At 34.1% G+C, this 22648-nt stretch overlaps 1 protein-coding gene across 6 annotated transcripts; it reads left to right on the forward strand.

Moving 5' to 3' along the window:
* The first annotated feature begins 798 nt into the window (after positions 1-798).
* LOC115446184 (probable E3 ubiquitin-protein ligase HERC4) lies at positions 799-22629 on the forward strand. 6 transcript variants are annotated; one of them, XM_037440565.1, is made up of 20 exons: positions 799-1117; positions 2164-2335; positions 3295-3548; positions 3837-3993; positions 5052-5160; positions 7166-7297; positions 7832-8014; positions 10088-10162; positions 10891-11073; positions 11678-11857; positions 11934-12068; positions 12607-12768; positions 13017-13193; positions 13428-13694; positions 15261-15438; positions 16089-16267; positions 18907-19098; positions 19528-19670; positions 20230-20338; positions 21051-22629. In XM_037440565.1, exons 3-20 carry the CDS (start codon positions 3422-3424, stop codon positions 21201-21203), a joined length of 2841 nt encoding a protein of 946 aa, XP_037296462.1. In that variant the 5' UTR covers positions 799-1117; positions 2164-2335; positions 3295-3421; the 3' UTR covers positions 21204-22629. The 6 variants fall into 6 exon arrangements, with proteins under 6 accessions (XP_037296462.1, XP_030028636.1, XP_030028644.1 ...); XM_030172776.2 differs by having other exon boundaries at positions 3312-3548; XM_030172784.2 differs by having other exon boundaries at positions 3312-3548; positions 10912-11073.
* Positions 22630-22648: the final 19 nt, after the last annotated feature.

A 22648-nucleotide genomic window follows, 5' to 3' on the forward strand; every position in this document is an offset into this window, starting at 1 on the left:
TTGTTACTAATAATTAATTAACACATGATGGAACAGACAAGATGACTAGTACGAGAAGAATTGTTACACGGCGCGAGGACCGTGGCGGGAATAAAAAAATAAAAAAATCTCCGATGGCGATTTCCACAATTTCGCAGGAATGATGCTGTGTGTGTTGAAAGGGTGGAGACCTAAAAAAAGGTCCTCAACTAAGTCATGACGCGAGGCCCTCTATGTAGGTCAATTTAAATAATGCAATCAATAAATAATATTATAAATTCTGACTTTACGAATGCAATAAGCATCCCGCTGTAATTAGTTTTTTTTTTACATTTTGACATCATTTAAAATCTATACTAATATATAAAGCTGAAGAGGTTTTTTGTTTATTTGAACGCGCTAATCCCAGGAAATTCTTAACCGATTTAGGTTTTTTTTTTCAGTAAAAGGAAGCTACATTACTTCTGATTTCTGAGCTCTATAGGCTATTTATCCCAGGAAAATATTTAGTCTCGAAAAAATTATTTCATGCGGACTTAGCCGCATGCACTAAAAGATATAATTAATGGCAGTATCAATAAATATAACTTCATAATATTACTATGCGGCGCGGCGCGGTGTAGTACATGACTTGGAGCTCGCACCTCGGATTTATTTTTACTACTCGTACTCTATTTTTATTTTTTGGTATAATAATTCGTTTTGAGACCAAAACAAACATATAAAGAATTATAAACGACCTTTCCTGCAGGACATTTTAGCCCATAAGAGAGCCTCAACATGTATGGCCCATATAATTATACAGTGAATGATTTCTATATGTATCCAAACACAAGTTTTGACAGTTCAACCAATCGGATACAGACCAACGAAGATTGTTCTCGACTTTTGAAAATGTATTTTTATTATTTTTCACTATGTCGCAGGTGAAATTAATTGTGTAAACAGTAAGCACCGGTGATCAGATTCCATTTACTCCAAAACTACCTCCATTCAGATAGACTGAGCAGGGTCGCAAGTAGAGGTTATATTTTAAGCCGTAAAATTATAATCATTAAATAAGTACATGAAAATGTTTTGTTGGGGTAATGCAACTCATCATGAATTGTGTATAGAAGGTCCGGAAACAATTGATTTGGTGAGTTTATGCTGTATACCTTTATTATTAGTATTCGTACGCGGTACGACAGATAATGTAATTAAACGTTTCATCCTTTTGTTATGAAATGTGTGATACAATTTATGGGGCTATTGATAATTTCTTTCTTTTAGAAACAGCGTTTTATTATAACACAGTTCAAGAGAAATTAGTGTTCAAACGCTTTATATAACTATTATTTCAGTAGTGAACAGGTAGATTATTTAAAATTTTATTCATAGATTGTCAAGGTTATAATCATTAAACATCTATCTATAGAAAATACAATAAATTTGATTTAGTAAATTAATTGCGTATAGTTATTTTCTTGATTTGGAGTAGTTAGTATTTTGTAACTTTTTTGTAAAAAAAAGGAAATATATATTTATAGACCAACTGCATTCAATTAATAATTCCATTAAATTCTGTTGCAAATTCTATGATATCTGTTTAATACTATATAATAGTTCAAAAGTTCTTTTTTAGAAAGAATGTCAAATAGTAACTTATAGGGTCATAATCAGTAATTAAAAACATCATGATTATGTTGAATTGTGCAATATGAGAAAATTTCTATAGACAAATTTTGGTTATAGCTTACTCTTTGGCTTAGGTGTTAGAATTCCAATTCTAGAATGTTTAAAAAAAACTAAGTGGCCTGATCTGAGAACTAATTTTTAGTCTATTTTCATCAAGGGGATGTAAAACAGCATAGAATGTAAAAACAGTGATGTCTTTAGGGGGTGGCAAATGACACAAGTGCTCAGGGTCATGTATACCAGATGCATAAATAAAATATGTTACCCTCCTTTGGCAATCCAGGAAAAGGACTTACAAAGGTCAGCCTTCTGGAATCTACCATTGGTCAAGGCTGCTATTCTACAAATAGTCACTAATTTCTATGATCCACTGTTTAAGCTGCTGAGGACTATGTAATAATTAAGCCTAATTTGATACTGATGCCTTCACACCAACCAGAGGTGTGATGTGGACTTTTGGACAACTTCAGTGTATATTTTGGACTATATGGATGATTTTCTCAACAGGTAATAAAACCAACACTTTCAAAATGGTGTGAAAGTAATCGCATACAATCAGTAGCAGCAGGAGAATTCCACACCCTTTATTTGACTAACAATGGTCATCTATACTCATGTGGCAGTAATGATGTTGGTCAGCTTGGCAGACACACTGAATCAAATGAAGGCAAGAGCCCAGGTATTGTCAATGAATACTTATTAAATATTAATAAGTACAGATTAGCCTTCCAGGAATATGTTGTTTTGATTTGTAACACTGCTATTTCCTTCTGATGAACCAGGTGTAGTTTCTGTGGTATTCTGTTTATATAAACATATATTGAAGTAACTTTAACGCTAACAATTTATCATAATAATGATTGTAGATGTTATAAGGGCATGATTTCATGAATTTTATAATGGTTTTCATTTAATTTATATAAAAACAATCTGTTTTTTCTTCCCTAAATATGATAAAGTATAAAACTAAGTATAATATCTGCACAAAGTATTTAATTTTAAATGAACCATTATATTTTATTGAAATATTCATTTATTTATTCCATATGAAATTGAAATTATTTTTATAAGCTTAAAGTTTATTTTTATTGCACAATAATTATGTATCCCTCCACCTTATCATGTATATGTATATATTGTAGATTGTTGAAGAAAACAAATTACTCTTATCATAACATTAGTCAGTATGATGGATTGCAACAAACTTTTAATTGTAAACTGCCTTACTAATAGTTGTGATTGCCAAAAAATATTATTCAAACAAAATGTCACCATGAACAGCCTTATTTTGAGGATATTGTAGTAATTGCCTGGAAATAGACAATACAAAAAGCTAATAGAAATAAGCATTCACAAACAATTTTTGAACACTATTATCTATTTATGTTTCCATTTTGGGGTCTCAGGTTCAAATCCCAGATCAGGCAAAGTAATTTGTTTTTTTTTCTGCACAGTATCAGCCCAGTCAGGAATTTTTACCCGATACGGCGATAGGCTCGCCCCCTATCTGACATATCATTTTATGGAACGAAATACACAGGGCAAAAACTAGTTGCACTAATTCCCCGCCTCATTACTCTCGACCTATTGTATTGTATTTTTCATATTATATTATAATAATATAGCTTTATTTGTTAGTCTTGACATTTTCGCAGCATTGGTGGACACGTTTAGAGATTGCACAATATCGACAATAGCATGTGGGCTTCAACACTCTGTTGCGGTGGATGAATGGGGGCAGTCATTCAGTTGGGGTTCGGACAGTATGGGCCAGCTCGGCAGCAATCTTGGTGCTCATGCTCAGGACAAACCTAAGTTTATGAAAGGTCTCGCAACCAAAACTGTCATACAAATTGCTTGTGGGGCTTACCATTCTATAGCTTTAACAAACAGTAAGTATTTGATTTAGTACATTTGTTGTTTTTAGCCCCGTTCAATTTAACTCCTTGTTGTGTAGCACAATGTGTGAATAAGAAACCAAAATTTTTTGGGATATTTGTCTGACACATTAATATATATCATTTGTATTAATGGTGTGATACCATCCTGATTACTAATTAGTTTTTGTAAGTTCAGTAATTTCATTTAGAAACCCGTTTATTATAAGTACAATCTAATATAAAACATCCATTAACTTTCCACACTAGTACCATTATATTGAAGCATCTGGAAAATTCTAGATGGTGAACTATACACTTGGGGTGCCAACAGTTATGGTCAGTGCGGTTTGGGAAACATGTCGAATAAGGAAATGACGCCGCAACAAATCACATCCTTGGTCGGCGTCCCTATTGCTCTGATTGCGAGCGGCAGTAACCACACGTTCGCTTTGTCGAAGTAAGTAGCAGCATAGGGTTAGAAAAATAATAAATACTTTAATTATAGTATCATGTAGTAGTGGCGAAGCGTTCGCATATTCCGATTCCTACCAGCTTTCCTTTTAAAAAACATTTTGAAAAACAACCTTTGCCACTGTCATACAGCACATTTTAGAAATATAGTCGAAATTTGCATAAACGATATACAAGCTTTCTCAAAGTTTATGCCGCACGTGTTTCCCCTGGAAAATGGTTCTGGTTACGCTCATCAATAACGGAAACCACTCTAAGCATGTTATATAAAGTTCGAGTACCTACATTGAAAACAATAATGGGATTGTGTAAACTTTTTACTGATAAAAAGGTATTTCTTTGTCTTTGAAACGAGTATTGTGCTTTAGTGTGGCGCAAGGAATTGTCACGTTTTTTGTTTCGTCCATCGAGTTTTTCCTCAAATTTTATTTACTGTACTTTTAGATGACGTAAAGTGTACTAGGTGCTAACGTAGGACATTTATTTTTCCAACCTATCTTATATTAATTGTAGATTTAATATAAAAATCATGAGAGACAGAATATTCAAAAAAACAATTCTGCTCCTTATAGTTTCTTTGTAGCTTTTGCTTTGTCCTAATCTATACATCGCTAGATCACTATTACAAAGTGCTATGTTGATTTTACTTGTGTTAAAAAAATTAGAATACATATTTTCGGATTATTAATAAAGGAAAAATAATAACAATACAAATAATGCAATGCCATTGTATTAACATAATTATTATCACGCCAGATGTGACCGCTACTATCCCATGCGCAGGCGTTGATGATAACATTTTATGTAACTGACTTAAGCGACATATAGTTTTAAAAAATTTAATTAGGTTAAAAAAACATAGAAAAAGAGCTGATTTTAAATATGTATGAAACTTAATATGGCAAAAAATGACGCTCAAGTCTTAAGCTTTTCACCCGTCGAAATAGTATCAGACAGTTGTAGAATTAAATGATTTCAATTACTATAAGTTTTTGTCATGTAAAGTTATAAAACTAAATTTTATGTAATAATACTATTTCACAGGTCGGGTGCCGTGTTTGGATGGGGAAAAAATTCACACGGGCAACTAGGATTACAAGACAGAGAGAATAAATGCTATCCGACACATTTGAAAAGCTTGAGAAATGTTAAGGTACGGTCGTAATTGGTCTGTAAACTAAAAGTACAAAATATATTATGTCTATCTATACTTATACATACAGTTGAAGAGTTTGTTTATTTGAACGCGCTAATCTCGGAAACTACTAAACCGGTTTTGAAAAAATCTATAATAGAAAGCTACATTACTCCTGAGTGCTATAGGATACTTTTCATACTAGAAAAATCTTATTTACGCGAGTTGAACCGAGAGCAAAAGCTATCTTATACAAATTCTTTGGTGACTAACATAATAAGCGCCAATTTTTTGCGAAGTTTCCTAAAAGGCGATTGCGACTAAGTTAATGACCTACAATCGCCCACAGATACCTTTTTTAAACTATATGTATCATCGATGTTTTTTCGGTAACAATGTTCGGTCAGTTGATATGTGCGTCAACTCATGCCATTCAGTTTACTTATGTACCATTTAATTGAGTCCACCCATTCGTGTCGAATAGAGTACAGGCAGCATAGATACACAGCTGGTAGAAAAACATAAGCCTTTCGTCTCAACTCTCATAGCTAAATATGTTTACCTTATGTAATGGCCGAAACTTGAACGCCATTTTGCACTTAGTCGCTGTTATTCTAAGGTTTTTTTTACTGAATGACTAGACTCGGCTGATGGTAAATGTCAATCACTACATAGTATAAAACAAAGTCGCTTTCTCTGTCCCTATGTCCATTTGTATGGTTAAATCTTTAAAACTACGCAACGGATTTTGATGCGGTTTTTTTTAATAGATAGAATGATTCAAGAGGAAGGTTTATATGTATAATAACATCCATTAAATAGTGGAGAAATACTGTTATTTTGTTATGTTATACCCGTGCGAAGCCAGAGCGGGCCGCTATGTTTTTATATACAACGTTCACAGTTTTTCTGTAGTGTATTTAGTATCAGCATTTCACCCGTGCGAAGCCGGGGCTGGTCGCTAGTTGTCTATAAACAACACAAGCGAAACTGGCGTGACTCGTTGCACGCAATACCTTGTAACAATCGCTGGTGGTAGGATATATTGTATATCCGCCCGGATCGCTATCCGGTCTATGGTCGCTACCACCGTACACAAGGTTTTAAAACTCGCCATAGTGGCCCACGTTAGTGTGTCATGTCCCGGGATCAGCCCGTGTATAACACAATTGTGTCGATTAGCGAAGGGGTAATCATTTCTCGTCAGTCAACATTCTTTTGGACCCCACTCGACTTTCGCTCAGGTGCAGTGGAGTCAGTTTGTCGTGCACGCAAAATTGCATGCATGTAAAATTCTATTACATTCCCAATGATAAAAATAGTTCCCATTGCAAATACCATGTTTATGTGAAAAGCCACAAAAATTTATAAACGATATAAAGACATATACATATGTGTGAGCTTCAAAAGTATTTAGAAATGTCATTAAAAGTAATTTATGAAAATAAATTTATAAATAATTAAAATGAATTTAAATAATAATAATGTCAGCCCTGTATTACGTACTTGCCCACTGCTGAGCACGGGCCTCCTCTACTACTGAGAGGGATTAGGCCTTAGTCCACCACGCTGGCCTAGTGCGGATTGGTAGACTTCACACACCTTCGAAATTCCTATAGAGAACTTCTCAGATGTGCAGGTTTCCTCACGATGTTTTCCTTCACCGTTAAAGCGAACGATAAATTCACAAAGAATACACACATGAGTTTAGAAAAGTCAGAGGTGTGTGCCCTTGGGATTTGAACCTGCGGACATTCGTCTCGGCAGTCCGTTCCACACCCAACTAGGCTATCGCCGCTTATTATCGAATTTAAATAAGTTTTGTAGTTAATATTAAATACAATCAAATCTGTAATTAAGTAACCATAACTTTTGTTCCATAACATCCAAATAACTGGTTTCCACATAAAAAAAAAGCATAGTCTGGGAATGCTGCCCTTCAATTGTAGTGCTGCCATCTATAGTTCGTGTCCACTCCCTATCAATCGCATATTTATTTGGAAGAATTTTATGTTCTCCACAGGTATGCCACATAGCATGCGGTGAAGATTTCACAGTGTTCCTCACGCTGGACGGTGGCGTGTTCACATGTGGCACGGGAGAGTACGGGCAGACTGGACACGGTACCACTAGAGATGAGCTGGTTCCTAGAAAGGTAAATTTTTAAGGTTTTTTTACCGGTCTAATCACGATATCTCTAAAGTTTAATTAAGTTTTCCCTGATCATAGTAAAGCAATTCACTATGCAATTTGCATTTGTGATAGTATATTTTAATAGTTAGTTATCAGTGTAATGAAATGAAGCGCAAGTTTTGTCGGTAATAAAGGGAATCCGTGCCCAACAGTGAGACAGTTATATATACCTATATGTAATATGTATGGATTGGTATTTTTATTTTAGTATTGGATTCTGTTAGGGTGGAGTTCCAACTGAATCGTATTTATTCCTTACGCACGGCTGACACCAATTGAAGTGTTTCTAATTGGAGCAATTTCGTAGTATAGTCTGGTCAGGATAATATACAACCTGGTTTACGGGTGCCATTTCTGCTTTTTTCTTTATAATGAACACAGTTAGTGCCATATTTTAACACAACATACTTCGACGTTCTTTGTACTCCTGATCGGTCTATTTAAGTATGCCAGTGCGAATGAATGCTTAGTATCTTCTAGTGTGTGGTGCCCGCAGATAGTGGAGCTGATGGGCAGCACGGTGACGCAGGTGGCGTGCGGGCGGCGGCACGTGCTGGCGCGCGTGGGCGAGCGCGTGCTGGCGTGCGGGTACGGCGCGCGCGGGCAGCTCGGCTGTCCGCACGTGGCCGTGGCGCTCGTGCCCACGCCCGTGCCCTTCGCGCCCGCCGACCTCGCGCCCGTGAGTGCAACACCCGCCTCCAGTCTACAGCTTACTACTACCTACTACTCTGAAGTTAGCTAAGCGGGATGTTTGAATCATCCGACATACATTCGCACTTCCCGCTACGGTCATTCGTTGATTCAAATCATTTCGAACAGGCTGTTATAATTTTGTCGCCTGTCGATGTATCCACTCAGTCGTAGGTAGTTACCAAACGATTGGTAACTTCAGACTAGTCGGCAAAGTACTTTGAACTTTCCTAAATACATTTGTAATTTCCGTTATGGTTTACATTGGTTCAAACCATTTCAAACAGTTGGATATAATTGTATCGACTGGTGTGGAATGATCATCTCTTGGCCATTGACTATTTGATCGCTACTTCACTTAATATCAAGTCAAATGAAATCACTTTAATATATAAAAATCTATAGCTACGTTTTTGGTATCTTACCTTTATTTGCTCCCATTCATTTTTGTACTGTATAGTTTATATAACAATAGCATGTTATACAGCTACTTTGTAACAAATATTTTTTCTGCATGGCTGTGCTGGCTTGTTTGGAGTAGAGCCATTACACACCAACCAGATGTTACACCTTTGTTGATACGCTTCAGCAGCCAATTGCGTTGCCAGAGATCCTGATATGTAAGATACTTCCCTTTTTGATATCCCTCTCAACGTCAGCACCAAACCATTCTTAAGATGTTAGTGTTAGGAATATTCAAGGGCAGTCTCTCATAATCAGTTGAAACACGTGCCGTTAGTTTTCTATGATTTGTTCGATTAATATAAATTTTCAACAATATTTACGCGTGTTGTTACTTAAATACGCAGTTTCGAAGATAAAATATTCGCCCGTTTAACAGTAATGATTCCGTCATTTTAAGGTTGCGACCGGAGTAAAAATCATGATACTCGTATGTTTTAAATCCTTGATTATAATTATTAATAGATTTAATAATTATAATCTGCTAATGATTTAGTAATTAAGTTATTAGCATGTTTCATTAAATGAAATAAGCTCTACAGAATTTTATGCAAAAATAAAAAATTCTAATTATTATTAAGCCGTATATAATATTATGTACATAACATGTAATTTAACATATGTGTAAAACTTGCATTTTTATATAGAAATCATTGTATGCTAACTGAATTTTTAGTATGGAATAAAATTTCAATTGAAATATTGTTATAATGCAATTATTTTTACATCATTGCCTTCTCCTTCGGGAGTGAAGGCGTAATTATTTTTGTATGTAATGTTTCTACAGTTTAATATATGTAAAACAAATTTCCATAATCATACTCATATATTTTCGGCAGACTGATTCTACTGGACCGAATAAGGTGACTATAAAAAAAATCTGGCATTGTTGTGTAGTCTTAGTTTAAGGTGGTAGCTCAAGGTCCATTTTCATACATTTTGTTTCGGCTTTAATCTGGGTAACTAAACAAGTATTGGCAAGTAAAGAATTTAAATTCACGTCTAGTTAGTGATTAGTTCTCGCAGTTGAAAGAAAAATGTAAAAATAATTAATAATCATGGATATTTCTGCCTTTAAAATTTCGTCATATTAAATTTTAAAGGCCGAAATATCCATGATTATTAATTATTTTACGTTTTTCTTCAACTGCGAGAACTAATCACTAACTAGACGTGAATTTAAATTCTTTACTTGCCAATACTTGTTTAGTTACCCAGATTAAAGCCGAAACAAAATGTATGAAAATGGACCTTGAGCTACCACCTTAAGCGTTCTAGTCATTTAGTTCGATATTTATTCGTAGCATTTTTTATTTTATTAATATTATTATATTGTGTTTTGTGTGTTGACTCAACATCTCCCCTGTATTTGATAGCATGATCAAGCTATTATTTTTTTATGTTGGCTTAGTAGTTTAGTACAGTATACCCCGCTTAGTCACTAAATATTTCCGTCCTTTCAACTATACTCTCGATAATCTGATTTAGTATGTTGGATGAAATTTTTAAGTGATGCGCTTAATGAATTACTATTAGTATAAGTACTCTATGATTAATCTCCACTTATTCCGCATTCATTTAATAGAGGACTGTCCTTTAGCCCAAGAAGAAAGCAAAGGTCGAGAGTACGATGACGATTGGCCGATCTGGCAGCGCGGGAGCCTCTAAACAATATGTTGAGTCAATTATTTTTACTTTAATCGACATATTTATTATATTTGTTGCTCTCGTTTTTACTGAAAATGTAAATCAAAACACGTTTTAAATCGAAAGGTCTTGAAATGTTTTTCGATATCAGTAGATTGATGTAGCCTCACTATTTCAAACACTATCGATATTGCATTGAGTATTATTTATGTTGAAGTTCGTGCCATTTGGCTTAATTAAATTTTTGTTAAATTTCGTTCTTTTTTTATGTTTTAGTAGTACACGCAGACATAGTTATATTATTTTGTTGTTTTTCTATAGTTTCCAACTTTTATTAGTAGATATCATATCTAAGCGATAAATATACCGAAAATGTATCCTATAAATATTTAGTATCTCCATATTTTTCTGCGTCATTTGGTCTAGGTTTTGTAGGTCTAGGACAATATTTAATTATAAAATAAAAAGTTTAATTGTTATGAATTTTCATATTAAAATCGAAACTTTAAATCACTCTACTCAAAAATTTACTGATTGTTGCTTAAATATTATTGCCTTTCAATCGTCGATGGTTAATATAGGTGTTAGCCGTTACGAAGAGCAAGCATGACTACTACTTATTTTTCAAAAACACTTTCATGCTATTTTCTGAAACCTTTTTTCATTGTTATGCAAATAATATTATTAACAAACTTCTAACATGTAATATAATCGACATATTTTTTTTGTTGTAATTAATGAGAATATAAATTACAGTTTTCGCCTGACATCTTGAAGGGTCCGGTGAAGGTGTTCGCTGGTGGTGACCACAGTTTTCTGGTGGTGAACTGCGACAAGGTGGACTTCCGAGCGCCCGACCACACTAAACAAATACTCACTCTAACTTTGCCTAAGCTAGCTGCGTGCGAAGTTTTCAAAGACCACGATGTTGTTAATCAGGTACTTGTGATAAACTTCCATAGACTACGTACAATAACAATGTCTCCGCCTTTAAGTAGAACTGCAATCAATGTCGCTTTCCGGTTTGAAGGACATTGTAGCCAATGGCGTTATGAGAAGTTCCATCTGTAGATTTTAATGGTCACTGGCTTGCTCATGTCGTTGATTGGTTGTATTTAAAATTTTGTTTAACAATCGTGCAACATAGTAGACAGATTCAATTATTGCAGCCAACGTATGGCTGGCTCATTTTTAATAGGTCCTATTTTGATTTTCATTTATGTTGGAAAAATGAGATATAAAATTATATTGGTCAAAATTTAAAACAATAGTAATTCAAGGTTGCCCTTTAGTTATTTTTTGGGATTACAGATTTTTTTTACTGAAAAGTTATATATTTAAATCAGTTTATGCAAAAAAAATAACATAGAAAGTACCTTATATTAATAAGTCAGCAATATTCTTTTATAGATCTAAAAACATAATATGGCGTTAAAATCCTATTGTGTTTTTATACAGTTTTGGATCACTAAATCATGCCTACAATCTGGTATATTACAAACAAGTATTAGTTCCAATACCACTATTAAATTATTTGTTACAGGATTTAATGGCCTACCTCGAAACTGTATTTGGTTCCCTCGCATGTGTAAATGCATCATTTTTACTACCAAATAATGCACACTTTGGTTGCAACACCAAGACGCCAGGTGTCGATTTAAGAAAAGCAGAAGAAGCTTTCACACTAGTGAGCAGATTTGAAAATAGTTCAATCAAGGAACTCGTGAGTGTGCTGATTTGTTAAGAATTTTAAAAAAAAAGTAATGCGTAATATAAAGCTGAATATATGTTTATTTCAGATATTCAGTCATCTAACAGAAAATATAATAAAGAAAGTGAAAATGTCTCCACCGGACGCAGAGGCTCTCAGAATGTTTCTTATTTTGCCGTTGTACCATGAAATGAGAAATCCGCGGCGGCATTCAGAATTGCAGGTAATGTTATATCCTTTTTACATTATTCTTATGACTTTGCTGCTTCGGCGGTTATTTCTATTACAGTACGACTGCATTGCTGATCTCCGGGTTCGATTTCTAGGCCATGCAAAGATATATTGGACTTGTCTCAATCAGATCGTAATCCGGAATTATTCCTAGTAAATAGCTGGCGTAATGTGGGTATGTTACATCTCCATCTACCCCTAAAAAGGGAAAGATAAGTAATATAACGACTGCCCATAAACAGTAGAAACACCATCCAACACCTTGAATTTCAACGTATTGTTTGGTATTTCACTGCGCTCGTCATCCTGAGACATGAGATGTTAAGACTCATTATGTCCAGTAGTTACACTGGCTACAATGCCCTTCAGACCGGAACACAACAGTGACTACACATTGCTGCTTGGCAGCAGAAATAGACATTGCGGTGGTACCTACTTGCCACCCAGGCGGACTCTCACACATAAGAGACCTATCACCAGTTATAGGTCAATGTATGCTATAGTTAATAGTATTTTTGTTTTACTGTTAGGGCCCGTTCGCGGAGGCGTTCAACAATCTATCGGCGCATCCACAGAAAATTGTTACTCTTTGGTGGGAGGCGCAAACGACGGAATATTTCGAGATGTTAGTGGATATCTTTAAAAGTGTTATCGTGTACGAACTTATACAGCCCGGTGTGTGTGCCAATAAGGTAAGAAAATAATTTTCAACATAATAATAAATGTATTATGTACAAAATTAACAATTAACAATAATTATAATAATTGTCGTCAAGGAGGAAATAAAAAAAAAAGACGTACTTTTTTTAAGTTGTTAACAAAATTTAAAAGGTCAATATTTAGTTTTGATTCACCGAATATGTTTAAAAAAATCAACAGCATTTTTAATTAGATATCCTAACCTTTGATTTGAATAATTTAAATCATGTTTATTTTCCAGAGAATATATTTTACACACAGTATAATACAAATATTGAATGTATTATCATTGTTAAACAAAATAAACTTCTCAAATCCAAAGACACCTAAAATACCGGCCGAATGTTTCTACATAGAAGATCTTTGTAATTACGTGGACATAGCGGCAGATTACATTAATTGGTTGTCGGATCAAAATGTAAGTATTGTAATTCATATTTATTTCATATCACCATCTCTGTATCATCTGAAGGTAAAATTATAGATAATGCCTTATATTATACCAATCCGCACTAAGCCAGCATGATAGACTAAGGTCTAATCCCTCTCAGTAGTAGAAGAGCCCAGCTGTGGGATTGTATATAATACAGGGCTGATATAATCAATTTTACAATATCCTAGTATTTATTTCTACATTAATCGTTTATTTCAGTCAATACAAACACACATGTGTAATTACGCGTTCCTATTCGACGTTCAATGCAAGTCGTTACTACTCAAAATCGATCAGCAACTGCAAATGCAGATAGCGATTAGCCGCGCCGCTACACAGATATTCACCAGGATGTTTGTAGACCCGTCGTATGAATTCCGACGGGACCAGTTCCTGAGTCTGGTGGTGTCCAGGGATCACATAGTCAGGGACACTATGGCGCAGATCAGCAGTCATGATACGTCACAGTTAAAAAAGCCTCTTAGAGTAAGTATTATCGAAATTTACATAATTTTGATAGTGTAAGGTCGATTTCATGTGCAAGATATCGATGTTATTTCATTATTGTAAACGTACTAATGAAGGTCTATCGATTTCCTATTCATTCGATTGATGTGTCTTGACATTGAATTAGAAGGTCTATTAGAAATATCCACAACAGTAGTGATAACATTTCTCTTTAGTATTATATTTTAGTGCATATTTCGATTACAAACATCATAAGTTAATTAGTAATTTAATTTAGAGAATAATTTTAATGTCTTATAGGGTAGTTTCTTATGTTTTATTTTGTACTTTATGTACAAGAGAAAAAAAAATATCTCCTGTGAAATCAACATCACAATTGGTTGAAAAATATGGTTATTGAAAACCACAATTTAATTTAGTTTTAGTTAGGATTGTGTTAAAATAGGCGGTTTTGTGCACTGGCAGTGTTAATGGATGCGAAAAAAACACACAAGGGACAGAATAAAATAAGAAATTGCTGTGGTGCGGCGACCTGCCTGTTCTGGAAGCTTCCCCCATTACTGCTCCGCTCCTATTGGGTATAGCGTGATGATACATAGCCTATAGCATTCTACGAACAAAGGGCTATCCAACACAAAAAGATTTTTTCAGTTTGACCCGGTAGTTCCTGAGATCAGCCATTACTGCTCCGCTCCTATTGGGTATAGCGTGATGATATATAGCCTATAGCATTCTACGAACAAAGGGCTATCCAACACAAAAAGATTTTTTTCAGTTTGACCCGGTAGTTCCTGAGATCAGCCATTACTGCTCCGCTCCTATTGGGTATAGCGTGATGATATATAGCCTATAGCATTCTACGAACAAAGGGCTATCCAACACAAAAAGATTTTTTTCAGTTTGACCCGGTAGTTCCTGAGATCAGCCATTACTGCTCCGCTCCTATTGGGTATAGCGTGATGATATATAGCCTATAGCATTCTACGAACAAAGGGCTATCCAACACAAAAAGATTTTTTCAGTTTGACCCGGTAGTTCCTGAGATCAGCCATTACTGCTCCGCTCCTATTGGGTATAGCGTGATGATATATAGCCTATAGCATTCTACGAACAAAGGGCTATCCAACACAAAAAGATTTTTTCAGTTTGACCCGGTAGTTCCTGAGATCAGCCATTACTGCTCCGCTCCTATTGGGTATAGCGTGATGATATATAGCCTATAGCATTCTACGAACAAAGGGCTATCCAACACAAAAAGATTTTTTCATTTTGACCCGGTAGTTCCTGAGATTAGCCATTACTGCTCCGCTCCTATTGGGTATAGCGTGATGATATATAGCCTATAGCACTCCACGAACAAAGGGCTATCCAACACAAAAAGATTTTTTCAGTTTGACCCGGCAGTTCCTGAGATTAGCGCGTTCAAACATACAAAGAAACAAACAAACTCTTCAGCTTTATATAATAGTATAGATTTATTATTGCATAGATTTTTTCTTATACCGTTAGATGTTGTATGTCAGGTTATTTTTATTATGTATTTAAAAAAAGTAGACAATACCATATCGTAATGCTCTTCCCCAGGTACAGTTTGTAGAAGAAGAGGCGGAAGACGCCGGCGGAGTAAAGAAAGAATTCTTTTTCCTATTGCTCAAGGAAATATTCGATCCCGTGTACGGAATGTTCAAACAGTCCGAAGAAACTAACATGATTTGGTTCTCGAACAATCCGTTCGAAGACGATGTTATGTATTATTTGATTGGTAAGATTACATTCTATATACAAAAATGACAATAAATGTGCACAGGTCAATAGAAATAGGGGTGAAATTATTTTAAATAACATTAGATGGGCTTGTTCATGTTTCTTTTAATATTCAATTGTACTAGTTTCGCATACTATATCTTAGCACTAGTAGTATTTAATGGAAAAAATGTAGATCAAATTATTTCATGATATTAGGGTTATGCACTCGTATGGAAATTGAAAATTTATTATCTTTATGGGTTGGAATTAATTATATTTTTATTTCATAAATTCTATTATCTAGTTAAAACTTCACTAACAAATTAAGAGCGCAGATACAACAATAGGTAGTTATTTCAGTGTTTACAAATACATATAGATTAGAGCAAAATAGCTTTTGCTCGCGGCTTTGCCTGCGTGAAGTAGTTTTCAGGGATAATTTTTTTCCGACTTCATGATATGTATCGTTATACTATGACCAAATTACACAAAATCATTATAAATTGTAGCCTATGTGTTATTCTGATATATAAACAATATTATTATAAAGTTTCATCCAAAACCGTTCAGTAATTTTGTCGTGAAAAAGGAACAAACATACATCCATCCACACAGAAGTTCGCATTTATAATATTAGTAGGTTTGTGTATACGTGTATCCTTCCAGGTGCAATATACGGTCTAGCTATATACAACTCTATAATCATATACGTTCCGTTCCCGTTGGTACTGTACAAGAAGTTGTTGGGCGAGACGGTGATGTTGGACGACTTGTCGGATTTGTACCCGACACTCGCGAACAGCTTGAAGAGCTTGTTGGCGTATCCTGACGAGGATGTTGAGGAGGTGTGTTACATTTATTTATAAAAATACCTCAGTTTTTTTATTAAAAGTCGTTATGGTAGGTTTCACGAATAGTCAATTTCTGCCTATAAACAGTGACAGTTATTCAACACCTTAAATTATGAGGCAAACGGCACTATGCTTAGCTATGGTAAGACATGAGATATTGACACGAGAGACGGAACTCTGTGTTGAAACTAAACATAATCATACTTCCGCCCGAATACTCAAACGCCACTTAAATATTTAAGATGGCCTCACGGATTTAAGCATTCGTTATCTTTGAAATTGGTATACTGAAACGTCACTTATTTCCTAACCTTAAATTTAAGGCGACGAAGGTTTAAGGTCCGCTTATTGATTCAAACGGTATTCACAAACCCTGCTTAAAGTTTGACAGCTATTTAAGGCCGCCTTATATGGCTGTTAATTGAGATTAATTTGAGAGTGCTTGCGACTACTCTCAAATCTTTACGCGAAAATATTTATTGTTGTGTTAGTTGTTATTATATTCTCTTTCGATTTAATAAAATGTCTTTTTCTTCACTATCATCACTGTCTGAAGAAAAATATAGGGTCAATCGAAGAAATCGAGAGAAATTAGACACTTTCGAAGAGTATTTATGTTCATTAATTCAGGAATTGTCCTAAATTATGCTTTTTAATTCAGGAATTGTCATTTCAGCAATGTTCATTCATCATATTGATTTAAACTGGATATTGATCCAGCCTAGCCGGTCATAACAAGAAATACCAGATATTTATTGCCCTTCGTTTCTTTACCACAGGCACCTATCAAAGGGTCATCTGGGTACATCATGGTGTACTCATATTATGGCACTAGTTGTGCCTGTGCTTATATCATGGAACTAGTTGTGCCTCTGCCTACCCCTTCTAGGATGATTAGCTTTATTATGTGTGTATGTAACAGTTTTAAGGGAAATAAATTTTATTGAAAGTCAACATGTCTGAATGAAGAAATAATTATTAGAGAAGCAAACAGAAACTTTATTGTAATTATTATATTATTTAATTGTTATTCTTATATATCAGAGATATAAACATTACATTACAGACATTTTGCTACACATAGTACATATATATAGATATGAGTACAATATGGTACATCATATTGTACTCATATCATGGAACTAGTTGTGCCTGCGCTCATATCATGGAATTAGTTGTGCCTCTGCCTACCCCTTCTAGGATGATTAGCTTTATTATGTGTGTATGTAACAATTTTAAGGGAATTTAATTTTATTGAAAGTCTGAACATGTCTGAATGAAGAAATATTTATTAGAGAAGCAAGAAGAAACTATATTGTAATTATTATATTTTTTAATTGTAATTCTTATATATCAGACATATAAAATTTTATTACAGACATTTTGCTACACATAGTACATATATATAGAAGATGCTTGCAGAAGTCTATTTCTTGAATAAATTATTGATTGATTGATTGATTATATAAATCATACAAGAGAACCCACGGCCTCTCACTTCACAGCCGGCTACTCGCCCTCAGCTCACTGCTTGTGTTCCTCACGAGAGCTGCCAATAAAACAAATATATTTTTAAAAATTATTTAACAAAAAAAAAACATTATCAGCCACATGATATCCATTGCTGAACAAAGGCTTCCCGCAAAAATTTCCAGATTGAATGTCGGAAGCAGTCCGCATCGAGCAATGCCCTTTTTTCTTAATTCGATGGGCCTCCAAATAAATCCAATACTTACTTTTTCACTATATCCAGCAGTTCTTGTTTTTCTATTTAGGTATAATTTCAACCAATTTTTGGGTTTTGTTATTTGCAGACTGCATTGATTATATAATTACAAAATAGAAACTTCTGTGGTAAGACACGAAATAAGAATTATGTTGTTAACAAACAGAAAATAATCACTACGATTTACTTAATTGTTGACGAAAATTTGACAGATACAGAAGTTTTTTTTTCTAAAGTGACTATGTCAATACTGATCATGCTGCCAAATGGCAAGTATAAATAAGTTGGAATGTATTTACTACATCAATGTTGAGAATTTAATAATTAAAAATCATTTTTAATTAAACTGCGTATTACGTTATTTGATTTTTTTTTTATGTTTCATAAATTATGCTGCGTGAAACGACACATAAATATCATTTTATTAAAATTATGTAAACGAAAACAAACTTTTTATAATCTATAGCAAATTAACTGCTCCTCAACTGAGTTTTCCGTAAAATCTTTTAATGTACGTTTGAGAATGCCATTTAAATTAAGTAGCCTGTTAAATTTAAGTAGGCCTCAGACAAGTTGGTTGGTTGAGTAGCGTTTCAGTATTCGGGCGTTCGTTAGGTAAAAAGTAATACGATTGTTTCAACGTGATACCAAAAACTTCAATATGTCCAAAGTCAATTTGACCTTGAAGTTGTGGTACAGGCCAGGACCCTATCAAGCTTATTGTAGATGTGATCTATTAAATATGTATTACGATTGTAATCTGTTTTATAATAATAAAATAATAATATCAGCCCTTTATTATATACTGTCCCACTGTTGGGCACGGGCCTCCTCTACTACTGAGAGGGATTAAGCGTTAGTCTGTTTTATACGTAAAAAAAAATATTAACTTAAAATATGTCTTCAGGTATTCAGCTTGTATTTCGCCGTGAACACAGTAATATTTGATCAAATCGAAGTGCATCCGCTAAAGGAGAATGGCATCAACTTGCCGGTGACGCATGAGAACAAAGAGGAATACGTGGAGCTTTATGTCGATTTCCTTCTCAACAAGTCCGTAGCGAATCAGTTTAAATCATTCAATCAGGGCTTCCAGAAGGTAAGTTGAATCTGTTTTGTTTGAATTTATGTCGTTTTGTTCGCACACCGCATGGGATTCGTTCAGTGACTCCTGATTATAGTATACTAGTAGCGAAGAGTCAATGTAACTGGATTTCTGTTCGCTTTCCTTTCGTAATTTATGTAAATTCTTATTGTAATTAGAACGATTTGTAGACTGCATTTATGCATAGTACCTACATTATGTTGTGTCAGTTTGGCTTAAGGAAAATTTCAACCTTCGCCACTGTAGCATACTATCCAAGATTATGGTTATTTCAGTATAGGCAGATTTTAATTATATTTATTTTGAACCACATGTGGATACTAGAATCATTATTCTTCTTTTTGTTTTCGATAAATTAATTTGTTAAAACAATATTAGGCACTGTTTATTATTACTTTATTTAATGTAAATATTTATTATTAGGTATGTGGTGGCAGAATAATTAAACTATTTAGATCACATGAACTAATGTCTGTCGTTATTGGAAATGAGGAATACGATTGGGATCTATTCGAAACGAACTGTGAATACAAAAATGGTTATTCGGCGAACGATCAACAAATTAGGTAACTATTATTTTTGATTTTGTGATATATATTTATGAATTTTATTTGCTGTGGTTTAAAGGGTAGCCTAAAGAGGCTACCCTTTAAATTAAAGAAAAAAATATAATATAAATAATAATAATAATGTAAGGCCTGTATATATACTGTTCCACTGCTGGGCTCGGGCCTCCTTTACTACTGAGAGGGATTAGGCCTTAGTCCACCACGCTGGCCTAGTGCGGATTGGTACACTTCACATATCCTCGAAAATTCATAATAGAAAATTTCTCAGGTATGCAGGTTTCCTCATGATGTTTTCCTTCACCGTTAAAGCAAGCGATAATTCATAAAGAACACACATTTTTTTTTATAAAAGTCAGAAGTGTGTGCCTTTGGGATTTGAACCTGCGGACATTCGCCTCGGCAGTCTGTTCCACAACCACCGAAGCTATCGCCGCTTTAAAAAAAAAAAATATTAAAAAACATCACTAGCGAAACATCATTTTTTTTTGTTATAAAATGACTAAGGAATTCGGTTTTACAACAATATCTGATAACAGTGTCTTATTAATTTCTTCAGATGGTTTTGGGAAACGTTTCATGAGCTGTCCATCGATGATAAGAAAAAGTTCTTATTGTTCTTGACTGGCAGCGACCGTGTGCCTATACAGGGAATGAAGGATATTAAAGTAAGTATTCTTGAGTAGGAGTTTCTCTCGCCTTCGCTTGCGTGAAAAGCGTTCGCCTTACAAAAGACACTGCTCATTCTGCGTAGAACAGATCAACATAAGCTAATTTCAAATATTTTTTATAATTGGAAAATGTAGGTAGATATTGTATTGTTAACTTTTCGAATGATCAACACCTCTGTACGCCCCGTGACCACGAAGGCTGCAGTCTTCGAAACGTCGGTAGAAAAATAAAATATTAAAAACCTTAAGGCGATACCTCAAGGTCCATTTTCATACATTTTGTTTCGCCTTTAATCTGGGTAACTAAACAAGTATTGGCAAGTAAAGAATTTAAATTCACGTCTAGTTAGTGATTAGTTCTCGCAGTTGAAAGAAAAATGTAAAAATAATTAATAATCATGGATATTTCTGCCTTTAAAATTTCGTCATATTAAATTTTAAAGGCCGAAATATCCATGATTTTTAATTATTTTTACGTTTTTCTTTCAACTGCGAGAACTAATCACTAACTAGACGTGAATTTAAATTCTTTACTTGCCAATACTTGTTTAGTTACCCAGATTAAAGCCGAAACAAAATGTATGAAAATGGACCTTGAGGTATCGCCTTAATAAATTTCCGAAACTAGTTTAAAACCATTATTGCATTTGTTCTTAATTTTTTTTGGCTCATTGATTTTATTTTAATGTCCTTATTTTCGTTGCTGCAGATCCGAATACAACCAGTAGCTGACGACAGATTCTTTCCAGTAGCCCACACTTGTTTCAACCTGCTCGATCTACCGCGCTACAAGACGAAGGAACGTCTCAAATATTATCTACTGCAAGCCATCCAGCAAACGCAAGGATTCTCCCTTGTATGAATATGTTGTGTGTTGAATGTTGATTACATAATTGTTTGTTTTAAGGTTCATTTCTGACTGAGTTATGACTGAATAGGGATACCAGATTCTAATTACATAAGTGACATAAAATTATATGGTGATAAAAATCAGGCACAGTTAAATCCTATTTTATAGAATAAATAAGGCATAGAATTTATTATCTGTTTTTTATTATAGAATTAAAATTTTAATGGAGAATTTTAAGTCGCGTGTTGCACTGTTTTATCATTTTATACTTAACGAGCTTAAGAGTGCAACGTTAACGAGGATTAACTTGAGTTTGATTTTTATTAACCCACTTTGTAAAGTGTTTTTGGCTGGTTTAAATCATGACTATAGTGCCATTACACGGTATTACGCAGGAAGCTTGTTCACTTTGGATTTTCAGACATTTGATATACATATATAGACGGTACTCATTCCTAAAAACTAGTGTTTAACACTTTATCGATTCTTGTTCCATATAATTCTGTATTAGATTATATGATTGGGTTAAACAAATAACGAATTTTAACACTAGTTGCATTCATTGCACGCCGAAACATGCCTTCAACTTAGTAGAAATTGTAGGGACATGACTGTTAAATTATCGATAAGTAATTAATGCTTAGGGCAAACATGGTCGAGATAGTTTCACTTAGAAGAATATAGAATGATATTTTACCCTGTTTGAATACTAAAATAATTATATGCCAATAATACATATAGCTTTTACAATTGCTAGACTTTCCGTTGGTGCCTTTGGTAAATAACGGTATTTTACACTGATATGAATACTTTTTAAATTAAATGTAATGCGTGTTGTGTTAAATTATTTTTATCATTATGCATTTATGTAGAAGTTGTTCTGTGTCTTTGATTACGGGGTACTGATATTACAATTCCAAGGTCTTGGCTATTTATCGTGTTGACGAGTTTTAATTTTAAATATAGAGGCTTGTTGAAACTTGGTGATTTTAACTGCTTAATTTTATTATTGGGTGTGGCCAAGATTAAATAGTTGAATGATGTCCACGAATTTATAATAATGTGGCAAGACAAATGCTATGAATAATAGCAGAATTCGATCAAATTATTGTGAAGCATCATGTTTGTCACTGTGATATTAATGGTATGCCATCCATTCGTTGACCATAGTGAAATTGCTTTTACGATCGTTATTAGTTAACTTTTTAAATGTTTGTACATGAATGTATATGGTACTTAGCTTGGCTAGTTCGCTGTTATGTTTCGAAGCATTTAAGTATGCACTTTGGCCTAGCTGTAGGACATGGTTGGTACACAATGTATCTATTGTATAATAATATATTATTTTCATATTGATATACGTGTTTTTGTCATACGATTTTTTGTATAAGGTAACATAAGTGTATACACTTGTGTAATATAAAGACGTTTTGGCATTTTACACAGTTTATTTTATT

Source organism: Manduca sexta, chromosome 20 (genome assembly GCF_014839805.1).
Source record: "Manduca sexta isolate Smith_Timp_Sample1 chromosome 20, JHU_Msex_v1.0, whole genome shotgun sequence".
NCBI lineage: Eukaryota > Metazoa > Arthropoda > Insecta > Lepidoptera > Sphingidae > Manduca > Manduca sexta.

Excerpts from the sequence above, each read along its gene's own strand:
- LOC115446184 (XM_030172776.2), top strand. The coding sequence starts at position 1,046 with ATGAAAATGTTTTGTTGGGGTAATGCAACTCATCATGAATTGTGTATA. Across the intron at positions 13,695-15,260 it reads AGTTAAAAAAGCCTCTTAGA|GTACAGTTTGTAGAAGAAGA; the intron begins GTAAGTATTATC and ends GCTCTTCCCCAG. Across the intron at positions 19,671-20,229 it reads GCGAACGATCAACAAATTAG|ATGGTTTTGGGAAACGTTTC; the intron begins GTAACTATTATT and ends TAATTTCTTCAG.